Below are 14,661 nucleotides of genomic sequence, written 5' to 3'. Positions count from 1 at the left end.
TGAACATATTTCACAAGGTATGCATGTATGATACTAAATACATGCATATTAAGGTCAACTGACACACAAGAAATAGAATATGTATCTCATTGAAATTGAAATACAGCCCCAAGAATGCATTCATGCATGTCTTAACAATCCATTTGCTTTAGAAATCTTTAATTTTGCAGTACTGTGTACAATACCTTATATTTCACTGTGCATAGAATGAAAACAAAAAATACCATCTCTTGAAAATTATGAGGAGGAAAAATATGTCAAATAAGTTGGCATTTAACAGCTATTTCTTATTTTCATTAATTCACAAGTAAAACATAAATAACCCCGATAATATCACAATCACATATCCCCACGGTCACTGCAGCTCTTAAGAATGCTGCATTGTCATACATGTGATGCTATATATACAGACATAGTCCACAAAGTCAAATCTAGGTTATTTTGTTGGCCTACCCTAAGTTTCTAAAGATACATGCCCTGATGAAGGGGGGGGGGGGGGCAGGCAGGAGAAAGGACAAGGGGGCATGATTGATGACATATCAATGAATAACAACAGACTTGTTCATAAGAATCATAGGTAGAGTCAAGTTACAGCAATGTTTTCCTTTGGCAAGATGCTAGTCTACATTTGCCGCACTCAACCCAGGTGGAGTAAGTAAAGAGTGATTCAGACATATACTCTACAAGAAGCAATTGTGGAGTTTCATGAATGTATAGGACAGACATGGGAATTGTACAAGAGCTCAATTATTCATTTCTTAACAGATTATTAATGCACGTGGTTCACCATGTACAGAAGCGGGGTGTGCTGTACAAAGGAGTACAATTATCATGGAAGCGCTTCTTAACAAGAAGACAATCAAGATCAATCATTTAGAAATAAAAGTCAGCACCAAGAAGATGCATACTAACATAAAAACCAATTGATATACTACAGAATAAAAAGAGACTTGTCACCATGTACTATAAATTCTGTATTGCAGAATCTGGTTTTATTGGGACAAAAGCTGCCTGCTTTATAAGAGCATAAAAAAGAGTAAGACCGTACAGCTTTTGGGTGTTGTAAATCAAGACTTACTTCACATGACATGACGACCGACTAAAATTAACTATGCATCATTGGATCACAGCAGGTTAAATTGATTACATAGAAATAACTGGGCCATGAAAATTCAAAATACAATCAATTGCACAATTCAAGTATAACTGTCAGTCTAAGGGGGGGGGACTTAAAAGTTAAAATCAATTGTAAGATTTTGTAACATACTCTAGAGGGTACCCATGTAAACAATTTTTAGATGCTACACAAACACTTTATTTGGATAACTCTCTAGAATGTTCCTTTGTATCGCAGGGCACAAGATTTTAAATGATACAAATGCTGTTTTTGAACTTGAAAATAAGTACCGTAACATGTAAAATGGGTTTTTTTATACATAACTTTTTCTTGTTTATACACATATTTTCAATTAATGTTATTTTTAATGTTTGGACAAAAAATTACTCACATGATTTGATTTAAGAGTAGTAGGTTAAAATAGAGAATCTTGGGGAATAAGTGATTATCTTTATGACCCAACATGTTAAATATGATTATATTCTAGTTTGAACAAGTCTGTTTTAATTGTCAACACTACAATTTTTTTCAAAGAGCATAATTCTGTTTTTCTTTAATTCCCCTTGAAAATGGAACAATTTGAAATGTTATAAAACAATTGTGAATAAGAATTAAGAACATAGATAATTTGCTAAAAAGATAATTCTACAACAAATGTGAAAACTGATGTTTAAGTCATTTTTGGATTGGAGCAGTGACAATGACAATGTCATCTCCAATGTGGTGAGTTTGAAATCCCCATAGATATACTGGTACTAGGAGTGATCAAAGATTTTTCAACTGTTCAAAGTTTGTAACTTTCTCATTGTTTGTCCGATATTGTTCAAACTTTACTTTTCATCTGCTTTTTTACTTCCCTTGTTTATTTAAACATAATTTCCATTGGATAGGAAAAATAAATATTATGTCTGTCACTTGTTATCATTTGTCAACTTAGGGTTGAAAAATACCTCTGGGGTACGAACACTTCTGTATATTCCTACACACATGGAAAACATAGTGTTAAGTAACACATTATAGACTGGTGAGGACTTAACAAAGAAATTTGTATGTGTTATCATGTATGACCTTAGTTTGGCGAATCATCAGTATCGACTGGAACTTCTGATAATGGCCATAACATAGCACTCCAATAATCTCTACAAAAAAAAGGATACAAGGCATCTATGATTATAGATTACTTCAAGCTGGATTACTTTGATGGACAGAATAGAACTTTGAAGGGGAAAAATGAAATATATGTGACCTATGATTACAAATTTCAATATATTTTACTTTCAGCTTGACATTAATGCACAAATATAATTTGAAATCAACTAATGCATCGGTAATGATTTCAAGCTTTTCTTGTATTTCTGCTCAAAATACTATACCTTCACCCCCCCCTATGTACGATCATGAATTTCATGTATTGTAAACTTGAAAACAGTAATAATTCTCCGGCATTTGTTCGAACAACTGGGATATCCACTGCTACCTAAAAAGAAAATTCCATTGCGATATATTGCAAATAGGAAAAGTATTGTATAACAAAACTTTGGAGGAAAGAAATGGAAAGTATCACAGTTTTGTATTGTGATGTAAAAAGACTTGATCTAAATCACACCATGCAGCTATATTGGATTCTCATGACAGTATGTCTAACGGGGGTACAGTGATTATAAGAATTATTGCATATTAAAAAAAACATGCAGCTATCTCACTCAGCAATACCTTGCTAAGTGTCACAGGTCCTTTGCAACCATTCACTGAATGAATATTTAGTACATTAAGCAAAGGACATCATGACAGGGCTTCAATGATTGAACACTAACTCCTCCCGAGCTACAAGGGGTGGTAAGTCTCTACAAAGCTCAATACATCACCCATATACAAGCATGGGGAGGAAGAGAAGGTGGCTATTCAATGAAGCAATGCAAGAGTAATAAAAATATGCAGTCAAACACAAAAAAAAATTGGCAAAAATAATAATGGATAAGAAAAAAAAAGAACGCAGGGCATCCCTCATCATCATGTGAAGCTTGATGAGAATGAGCTCTCCCGTCGGACGTTACGAGGTGAGGAGTTGTTACTGCCCCTTGTCTCAATCATAGATTGTGGTCGTGATCCTCCATACACCTCACTCTTGATCTCATTGATTGAAAGCTGCTCTAGACCATAGCTACTTATCTCTCGGTTGAACTCGCCCGTTTCTCTCTTTTGTCTGTCAAACAGCTTCCGTTTCCGATCTGACTTCTCCTGCTCGAGTTTGGCAGAATCTTCTTCAATCTGGTGGTAAGGTAAGACAAAAAAAATTTCTTATTACTTATTTTCATTTTCAATAAAAACACAATATAATATATGTAAATATACTATAGAACAGAGTACTATAGCTAAGTAATCCACAAGTGTGACTTCATTAGTTTCCTCATTTGCATAAAGGCCAAGATGTGAAATGCGAAAATAGGTGGTAAAGTTGAAATGTATACCTTTCTAATTATACATCTGATTTGGATTAAATATTCAGTGATATACTTGTTTGATATTTCTCTTTTCATTAAAAACAATTTTTAAATGTCGCAACTTTCATTTGCATACCCGATTTTGATGAAATTTACACGTCAGGCAGGTTTTTTTCTCCATTTATCTTAATCAAATCGTTGACAGAGTAGACTTGAGCTTTGAAGTAATGACTGACATGAAGTCATGACTTTTTGCTTCTGAAAGAGATCACTGTCATACACCCCTTCCTATTCATCTGTAACACATGTTTAAAAAAGATGTTCAATAAATAAAAACATTAATGTAACCCTTTTAAGCAAATTGCATCTTAACCAGTAATAAAAAACACTTAATTGCTTTGTGTTCCTACAGAAAGACTTTCTTTGGGGAGGGGGGCTCACCTTAAGCTCTAGTTTAGCCCTCCTGATGGAGACTCGTTCATCAAGGTCCTTGATCTCCTTCTGATGCTGTGCCTCCTGCTGGAGCCGAGTCTTGCTCTGGTAGGCATGGAGCAAGTCCATCTCCTGGCGGAGACGTTCCTGTAGCTCATTGCACTCTTGCTCCTGGGACTGATCCAACTTAACCTGAGAATGCATTAGATACAAATATTTCACTTTCAGAAGAGGGAGTTGCATTTCTTGTACTGATCACATACTACTGAGATGACTTGCTACTGAAGTAAGCCTAGGATAGTGACTCTATGAACTGGGCCCCCTACAATGAACCTTGGCATCTGTTTTTATCATTGATTGCCTAGCTTTGTGTTACAGACCCAAAACTTATACATCTTCACATTCCTACATCTTTAAACATAGAACACATACTGATAGATCAATCAAAATTATGAAATAAAACTACTCTAAAAATATGTGACATTGCTGCCCTCTCTCTTAAAAGCATCATGTGATTAGAATACTTGAAACCAATACTGAGAGGAAACCAGAATGTCCTCTTGAACTTTCTTTATTCTCCTAACCAATTTACCTAAAAAATATCAGACAGATGTCTTTGGGTTGATTTCATACTTTTTTGCCATAAAAATCATTTCCAATGGATTGTTCACTTCAGGTAAGCTCAGACAAAGGGCTAACTAACTCACCGATGTTGATATATTGATTTCCTGTATGCTGAGTCTGTACTGTTCCCCTAAAATGGCCATTTTTCTCGTCTGTTCCTCTTTCATCTTCTTAATGAACTGCTTATGTTTCTCTCGAGGCATTGTCTGTAATACCTGCTGCTGTAGGGCTTTGAACTGACGCATCTGGGTCTTGCATACTTCACTGTACTGACGCTTGATCTTCTGCTCTTTGGCCTGTAGTACAAATATTCAATAATTCTCCTTATTTTATATCATTCCAATCCATTGACAATTTGTTTCATTTTCATAAACTATATGATTAACAGAATATTGTATCAAAAAGATTTTAAACAAAATAATTTTAACCCCGAAAACGAAAGAAGTGGACCCCTTGGCCATCAAGGACATAATGCTACCAAGGTGAAAATAATATCTCCATAACTGTTGAATATTATAAAAGAGAATGAAAAAAAAAATCCTGGAATCAAATAGAATGGTAAGATGGAGCACAAAGATCCTGGGTTTTCTTTTGAGATGAGATGGGATAAAGAGATAACATTATTGTACAAGATTGTACGAGATGAAATTTCAATGGTGGTTTTATTTTGCAAATTTCACAAGTCGCCTTTATACAGCAAAAATAACAAAATCATGTCGAAAAAAAAGGAATGCAGGAGCCACGCAGATCGCACCAATTCTTACAAATAGATCTCTGAACGGTCTCACTCTGCTGATCTTACATGTGCATGGATATCAGAAAGGACAAACTCAACTTAGTGACTGTAAGAAAACAACCTATCAGGCATCTATCACATTTTAATGCCTAGCTAGGATTTAATGCTTGCAGCAAGTTGCAGAGCAATTACAAAGTACAGCAAACTGGTATGACCAGGCACTGACCCTAACCTAACAACATTTAGACAATGAGCAAAGCGTAATCCAGGGTAAAGAACACATTTCTATTGCCCATTGCAACAGAGCATGGACAAGTGTATGTATGTAGGAATGGAAAGTGATTGTGTGTGTACGTGTGAGTGAGAGTGAGTGAGTGACGGTCTGCTGTAACGCTCTGATTCCAAAGCAAATCAGACAAATACATTGTACTGTATTTGCTGATGACTGCTAAGCACAAATCATACTTGAGCATGGAGGTTCAGTGGGGAAAAATACATGGATGGATTGAGATCCTTTTTCGATAGGAAGGGGTATTCCAAGAGGAAAGAATCCAAAGGCATCAATCAACATCAAGATGACATCAATGAGATAATGAGCAGATTTCACAAGAGGATTGGAAGAAAGGCAAGGATATGTCTGAAGCCCTTGTAATTCATTTGGATCTTACTGCAGTTAAGGTGATCCCATCATCAATAACTGGACAATTCATCCGAAGGCTGACAAGCAGGTCCCAATCAAAGAGAGTAATGACAAGAGGCAGTATATTGCACTCCCCTCTTGTGGCAAATTCCTTCCCCCACAAGTCATCTATCAAGGCAAGACTGATAAGTGTCATCCTAACTGAGTTTTCTAATAACTGGGACATCACAAACACAGTTACACGAGGGCACATCGTATAGCATGATACAATAGACACAATCATTAGCCCAATGTTGAAAAGACAAAGGAAAGTCTCCAATATCTGGAGGGATCCAAACAGAGCCCATCACACCAAGGACTTTCTGGACAAGCTCAACTATCTTGCATACATGATGTATATGTTTCTTCCTGCTGCTTGCACAGATTTCCTCAAACCTGATGATGTGACAGTGAATTATGTCTACAAGAGCTCTATGTCTCCTCAAGCTCAGTTCAGCCACTGATACTCCCAGAAGGTTGCTTCTGGGAAGAAAGAAGGGCTAACCATCCACGAGAGTGTGACCAAGATAGATCTACGATCTGTGATCGTAGTTTTCTAATAACTGGGACATCACAAACACAGTTACACGAGGGCACATCTGTGATCAAACCTAGCCATGCTACTTGAATTCGAAGAGTCCGGGAAAGCAAACGTCACCAGTCGGATCTCATCATCAAGGGATTCCAGGAGACAGGCATTCTAAAATCTGTGGCAGATGCAAAGCTTCAACCCAATCCTGATATGGATGACACTGATGCAGAAGAGGGGTATTGGTAGAACCAATAGGTCTAGACATATATGCCTCACTGAGAGTTCTATCTTGTTTGACTCATTTGCATCAGTTTTGGAGTTTGAAGAATTTTCTTGCATCATTTCATGGTGCTATAGTTTGACATAAATATCATCCAGATTTACTTTTTAAGGAATTTACTTTGACTCAAAGCTTTAAGTTGAAAAATTACTGTTTGATTTAGATTTTGAACTTGAAATTGGAGAACTATCTGCAACCAAGATAAGTCAAGTTGACGTTTGACGGAAGGCTATCCAATGTATCCATATTACAGAGCAAATGATGGTAAGTAGAATTTTTATGAAAATTGTATTTAGCTCTTCAGATGATTTAATAGGTAGATTTTGTCATGAAATATTTCTTAAGAATATTTTTTTTTAAATAATCTGAATTAAAAAGATCAAAATGATCATTGTGCACAGCATGTTTGTTTAAATGATCCAAATCAAACCACAAACGAAAATTAAATCAATTTTCTACTGTTTTGCATACATTTAAATGTTTTCTGAATAACTTTTGAATGACTGGCAAAGACAGTGTTTGTTTTTATTTTACTTTTTTTCACCAAATTCAAGAAGTTACTACGGCTCTCTGCAATTGTGTGCTATTGTTAGCTTCCAAATTTGATTGCAAGCGCGTCTCTTTTGCAATTAAAATGTGTTGTTATTGTTGTTTTTTATAACATATTTGCTGTTGTATAAAGATACAAAGACTCTGGTGCTGCATTGCAAGCGCATATTAACAATACTTGAAAATGTCCAATGAGTAACAATTCAAAGACATATCTGAATGCAAAAATTTCACCTCATACAGTTTTTTATTACGTAGTCAAAACTTTTCTGCACAATTAAATACAAATAAAACCAACATAAATATGTGAAGAAATTCCAAAGAGAGGATGTCAATACTAACCTTGAGTTCCTTGGGCTGTTGTTTTGCTTCAAGTGCATGTTTCTTGCGTAGATCCTGCTGAGCCGTCTTGTTATACTCAGCCTGGTTGGTCACCTCTGTGTTGAACTGTTTCTCCATCTGCTCTGAGCGTAAAGCCTGAATCTGTTTCATATGACGGTATTCGATAGACTGCATCTGTTCATGGTGCCGTAGAGCCATCACATGCTCCATCTCCTTCATTACCTGTCTCCTGTGAAGCTCCTGCAAGGCTGTCTGTGTTAGAAAAAGAGAGACGGACTCAAGTCTTGGATTCATTTCTAAGTTCTTGGTAGGTTGGTTTATCATAGTTTAAAGGTAAATGCTAGTTTTGGTAACGATATCAAAATGAGTTTGTACAGAATCCAATGAAATGACCACCAAAGTGTCTGTTTGTATAAATATAACATATGTGCCAAAGGATTCTGGAAGAAATTGTGTAATTGCTGAGAAATCAGCAAATAAGTAAAGGATTCGGGTAGAGCGTCGGGCGAAGCAATAATTATACTGTCCCACGTGTGCTTATCTGTGTTGGGGATCTTCAGTCTGAAAATTTTTCAGCGTAGATTTCAAGATTTCACAAAGTTCAGTTTATGTTACTGTACCAGATCTAGATCTTTGGTGATATACTGACAATTAAGCCTTGTTTTACAGACTTTCTCATGAAATCAGTGTTTACTGTACACAACTACTGGAATTTCTCTTTAACTCATCCAGGCACTTTACCCATAAAGCAGTGGACATCCTGCCATGTACAATAGAATAGTCTCTAGACATACTTTTTATCAAACAATTAGAAATAAAATAAGAATGTTGGCTTAAGGATATGATGGTTATTTGATCTCTGCTGTAGAAAAGAAGTGTCTGAAAGCATATAAAAAATAATAACATTTTTTTGACAAATATTGTGGCACAATTTTAGTCAAGTTTGGAAGGAATATTTCCATCACTACAGTTGCATCCTAGATGATGATGCAGTGATGCAATGAGGTTTTGAGATGGCACTGTTCATAGAAGCATAGTGACTTAACAAAATTTGGGGGGCAACTCCATAAATATGTACAGCATGTCCAACCCCCTTTATATGGAACCTCACAAAAGTGATATGCCTGTATTTTCTACTTCATGTAAAAAGTTATAATGCTCTCAAATTTACAATCTGCAAGCAAATCTCCTTTGGTCACTAAACAATTTTCTCCCAGAGTGACTTGATTTCTCACCTCTCTTAGCTGGTCCTGCTCAACGGTCTGTTTGCTGAGTAGTAATTTCCCTTTGAGTTTCCTCATCTCTTTGTCTAGCCTCTGATGCTGCCTGTCCTGCAGGTCACTTTCAGCCCTCTGCTGCTCCAGATGAAGAGATTCCTTGTGTTGACGCATCTTGGCTTCATGCTCCTTCTTGGGAGTACTGTCCAACTCCTACAACAGAACCGCATTCCATTATCACAGATTGGTTAGAACAAAGTACAAACTATTATCTCACTTTTAAACAGATTTTACAAACAAAACGCGCCACCCGCATGTTTTGGATTTATAACCCTCAATAATTTTCATCTCACCAATAAAATTGTGTTGTTTGCATTTATTCATGTAAATACAAGAATATCAAACCTACTTTTGCTCATTTTGATTTGGAAAAAAATTGAAAAATCTGAGAGAATTATTGCTTTTAAATGTTATTTGATGAATGTGCATCGAAAAAAGTGTAATATTTTGTATAAAAAGGAAATATTAATTTGTATTTGTTTTGAAATGTATGCTGATTTTTTTAAATTACAATGTATCTGTTCATGTGATACTTATGTATAAAATGAGTTGAGGAATTAAAAAATCTTTGAAAAAAAAAAAAAAAAGATTAGAATACTGAGTTCTCAAAATGGTTGAATGGTAACAGGGGGGAAATATAAAACAATATTTACTGTTTGGTAAAACCATTACTACTTTACAGGATGTGCAATGACTATTGACCCATTTGACCTGCAGGGCCAATTTCAGAAAACATGATATCAAATGTGATTTATAAATTTAACAAATATACTTTTTTTAAATGCTTTCAGCCAAACAAATTTGCAGGACAAAGGAGAAGCGTGTATCTCGACAATGATACCAAGTTTAGAAAACCTGGGGGCTCTTTCATAAAGCCAAGGACAAACTTCTGAACAACTGTAATATGGTAATTTTATGAACAGGTTCCTGAAACACCTTCTAGATACAAATAATATGAACAGATTAATATCTTACTCTTCTCATTTGTTCCTTGTTGTGTTTGTAATCTTTCTTCTGTTTGATCTGGAAGGCTTTTAGGTCGGATTCATGCTGGGATGTGATTGTCTTTAAGAGTTTCTTCTCCTCGCTACCTGCTGCTTTCTCCTGCAAGGCAAGGGGGGGGGGAGTAAAAGCAACAATTATATTTAGGGAGATATTCTGAAAAGAGGAAATGTAATTCTGATACGTGGCTTAACCAAATTTATATCAGACAATGTGAAAGGCACATAGTCGTTTACAGCATGCTCCATAAACAAAATAAGATATAGCATGAATCACAAGTTACCATGTATGAAATAAGTTTCTTACAAGAAAACAGGGGTGTTCCATAATGATATCCATATTAGTACTTGCTGAAGCGTAAATCCAGATTCAACAAAACATTGCACTGGACTACATAAGGTGTAGCAGGTTTTCACAGTACACCATGTATCTTTTGTGGGCAATTGTTGGACCTGAAAAGGAGCACACAAACTCAACGTTTCGACAAGTGTGTTCTTGTCAGATATGGTGTGACTTGAAACTTACAAGATTCTTCTTTGCCATGGAAACCTTCAGAATTTACACTCCTACATTTGTATCTTGGTTCAGGTACAATGCAAGTTAAAATATTTGCAACACAGTCATTCTTAAGTAATGAAATATTTTGCACTCACATTTTTGTACTTCATATCCTAATTACTTTTAAATTCAAGATGAACTTTATAAAAGACTTGATGAAACAAACACCCCTAGGTTTATTACAAAATGATACAAAGGTGTGCTATTTTTATAAAAGAAGCCGACTCCCATACCTTCTTCTCAATATCTGTTGTATGCTTCGCTAAGAGCTTATCTAGTTCTTTAACATTAGCTTGCACACACTGGTTGAATTCTTTATCTAGTTTATCCCTCAGCTCATCCATCTCTTGTTTGAGCTTGCTTTCCAGCTGCTGAATCTGTTTCTGATGCTGCCTTCTCATCCTCTTGTAACCTAGTAAACGAGAAGGAGAATAGAATCATTAATGTACAACCATGAGCCAGGCAAGAATGCAAGAGTGCCATGTTAACAGTGATGCTTAAGACTGGGTATTGATTTGGAAACACCGAGTCATATTGGATGTGATCACATTATTATTATCAGCATTTCCATTAACATAAATAATCATCATCATTACCCTTGACATAGTCATTCTAGTTGGTAAGCATTATTTTACAGCCAATCTTTGAGATAAAAGCAAGGAATAGAGGGAACCATTGTCCAAGCTCTGAGATATTGAGAATCTTGCACCATTATCCTGTTAAAAATTCTTTGTTTCTTAATTCCTGATTATAAAAAAATTTATGTTCAACATGCTCACATAATTTCACAGGAAAATTATCTAAAATCTTATATTACGATCACATGAAATAATCATTAGGTCTGCTATATTCTGATTGATAAATTAAACAAATTGACAACCTACAAATATTTTAATTCAATGCAGTGACAGCTTAATGAAATATTTGATACCTGAAAATTGTTGCCTCTGCTCATTCTCATGTTCCTTCATCTGTCTAGTAACAACTGATGTAGGCCTGATAGTCTTGAAATTCTCACGATAGCTGTCATCTCTTGTGAATGGTAGCTCTGGCGTTGTCTCAGACGTCATACTTGCACTCAAGCTTTCACTCGGTAACTGAAAGTCATATAAAGACAGATAACCATCAAGCTATGTCTGAGGATGTTTTTACTACTCAGGGAGTAATATTATGGTGTGGAGGTACAAGGCCAAGGACAAAAGAATCTCAGCATATGAATTGTAAGAAAAGGTATGAATTTGCAGATATAAATAATTCTGGAAATGTGAAAATATTTATGCCTCAAAGAAGTAAAATGCTCAAGAAAAACCATTGCTGCCATTATATCATCTGAGTGAAAATTGTCCCTTTGATAAGCAGTTCTTCGAATGGCCAAATTTGGGATCTGGACAGTACAGCCTGTCCATTAAATTTTGAAATATAACTCCTATAAAATGCTTAAAATGCGACATATTGTGACCAGAGCCAGAATATTGCAAAAATTACAAAAAGAGAAAATTATGTAGCGACACTAATAGGCAATGGGATATTGAAAAATAATAGGTTTTTAATTTAATAAAGTAAAGCATGATGCTTAAAGGGGTTTCTTGGGAATTTGCCCCCCCCCCTCCATTTTTTTGAGCGGGGAGTGAATTTCCTTTTCTAATCCTACGCACTCGTGCAAGAAGTAGCAAGAGGCAATATGATTTCATCATGCTTCAATTAAATGAAAGAGAAAGAATCCAATGAAAAGGAAATTTTTATATCAAGAGGTGTTATGGCTAGAAAATGGCACCCAATAATTTCATATCTAGATCTATGCTACATTATATCCAAGCTGATGGCCAAATATAGCATATAATTGTATAGAAAATAACTAAGGGTTAAAGTGGATTGAGGTGAAGGCAAATAGGAGCTCCAAGAGTTCAAGGTATTTCTTTATTCCATTTTCAACAGCAAGATTGAGAAGCAAACATTTCCAAAAATTTTCTTCTCAAGGGTATGCAAAGAATACATTAAATGTTGCAATAATTTAATGTCAAATATATATTTGTATTTCTGGCTATTCAAAAGATAATTTCAATACAAAAGATTCTCTGAAATGTTTATATTGTTCTCAGGACAAACAAAACTTTCAACTTTTTCTAATCATGTACCAAAGCATCAATGAATAAGTCAGATTTATGCATAGCAGGCTTCATCAATTTTTAAAAACATCTTTCCATATTGTCTGCTGCATGCCCTTGAAACTGGTTTTGTACTTTATAAAGTATTAAATAACAGCTTGGTACAATACATTATAGACAACGGACAGGTATATGAATGACATGAACATTACAATACTTTAAACAGCAGGCTACAAAATCTACATGTATGTGTGGAGCAGATAGGGCATGAGGAAAAATAATACATTAATATCTTTGAGGTGAATGCATTATCCAGTGAAAAGTAATTTCCGACTGCTACATCAAGCTGTGTGTAATAAAGGTTACGGGTTAGCATTAAAATCATATGGTGAGTGAAATATGGTACAAGCTTTTAAAGCAGGAGTGTAAAATTATTGATAACTGCAAAAAAAGAAGAAAAATGCATGTTCTTTGTAGTATGTAACAGGAAATAGTAAACAAGGAATACAGTGCTTGGGAAATTAAAGAAACCGCTAGCATGGTTTGGAGGTGAAGTGAAGGCATAGTGATAAAAGTATAACACAGCCTCTGAAAACGTATGCGACATCAATATTTCCAAGAAGCTAGACGCAGACTGAAAATGAAAAGCCAGTAGATCTCTAAAGTATGATATGAAAACAAAGAAACAAGATCACAGCCTGCAAAAGAAATAAGTTGATCCAAGAAGCACTAAAAAAAAAGACAACAAATTTTCGCAAACCAAAAAGTAGAAATTTAGAAATAGTTTCTAACGCCAATATAATGTCTCAAGGTCAAAAGCAGACACAGAATAAAAGTTGCAAATCATAAGTCATAAGCAGTGATACAAAGTAAAATGACAGTGTGATTGATAAGAATGATACTCATATCACTAGAACACATAATTATTTAATAATGGATTCAAGATGAAGCTTTGACAAAGATGGCACTATGAAGAGAGTTATACAAATCTTTTAATAATGAAAGCAAGTGATAATGTTCAAACATGATCATGTTGGAAGACTCCTCAAATGGTCACCATTAATGTATTATGAATTTAAAAGCTGATGGTAACTTGAATAAAACAAAATCTATTTCAAAATAATCACACATAAGCCAAATATGTCCTCTACTGTATATGGATGGGCTTGAGAATTTTCAAGCTTGTAAATCGGTTTCATAGAACAAATTGTCTTGAATTTTTTTAGAACAGAACAAAAACAGTAATGAAAAACCAGGACTGCCCCCCAAAGGAAAAAATGAAAATAAATATTTCAAAGTGATAATAACCTCCATAAGTATCCATTTAGTTAGCAGAAAATGTTGTTTTGAATTAACAGAGGCATGGCAGGAGAAACGGGAGCCCTTTGACAGAAATTCTTATCATCATTTTGATTATTCACTGCTTGCAGAAACATTCACTGCAAAGGATAAATCTAGCTCACTAGTAACATTTTGTATTTTTTAAATTTCATTAAAAAAAATATAACTTCTTGGAATAATATAGAAGTGATTTCCTATCCATCAAATTTCATGCCAAATTGAATGAATGAAATAGAATGAAAATAAGGGAAAGGGATGGCAAATAAAGCTGGGTTGGTTGTAGCATTAGCTCTAAAATAGAGTCACTACTTCCTGAACACTTTATATCTGCACACATTGATTTCAAAAGAAGCACCAACATGTATGGAGTTTCAGAAACACATGGGCACAGAGGCCGCAATAGTAAAGTTCTTTTGCAAAGATACCTTTCGTTTTAACAATTTCACATTTCAATCACTTCAGCTTTTTTGATGAGTCCTTAATTGTAAAAAGACCCTACTATTCTTACAATATTCACAAAACCTGGAATACAAGCAAGAACTGTTTGTATACGCTTCTGTCGTCATAATATTCAGGACATATGTCCAAAGATATAAACCTTCAAAAAGGCAGGAATGCTTTCGTCTGAAAACAATGCACATTAACT

The 14,661-nt window shown here is 35.0% G+C and overlaps 1 protein-coding gene across 1 annotated transcript in view; it reads right to left on the bottom strand.

The window, feature by feature from the left end:
- Positions 1–2,802: 2,802 nt before the first annotated feature.
- The window catches only part of LOC121409131 (serine/threonine-protein kinase TAO1-like), a 52,154-nt gene continuing 40,295 nt past the window's right edge, over positions 2,803–14,661 (bottom strand). The window contains exons 12-19 of the mRNA XM_041600962.1: positions 11,501–11,666; positions 10,803–10,981; positions 9,985–10,113; positions 8,968–9,162; positions 7,733–7,972; positions 4,698–4,910; positions 4,000–4,182; positions 2,803–3,385 (exon numbers count right to left, since the gene is read on the bottom strand). Of these exons, the coding sequence (XP_041456896.1) occupies positions 3,128–3,385; positions 4,000–4,182; positions 4,698–4,910; positions 7,733–7,972; positions 8,968–9,162; positions 9,985–10,113; positions 10,803–10,981; positions 11,501–11,666 (1,563 nt within the window). The 3' untranslated portion in view covers positions 2,803–3,127. The remainder of the gene's footprint in view (positions 3,386–3,999; positions 4,183–4,697; positions 4,911–7,732; positions 7,973–8,967; positions 9,163–9,984; positions 10,114–10,802; positions 10,982–11,500; positions 11,667–14,661) is intronic.

Source organism: Lytechinus variegatus, chromosome 2, assembly GCF_018143015.1.
Source record: "Lytechinus variegatus isolate NC3 chromosome 2, Lvar_3.0, whole genome shotgun sequence".
NCBI lineage: Eukaryota > Metazoa > Echinodermata > Echinoidea > Temnopleuroida > Toxopneustidae > Lytechinus > Lytechinus variegatus.
This window is presented reverse-complemented; position numbering and strand designations above follow the sequence as displayed.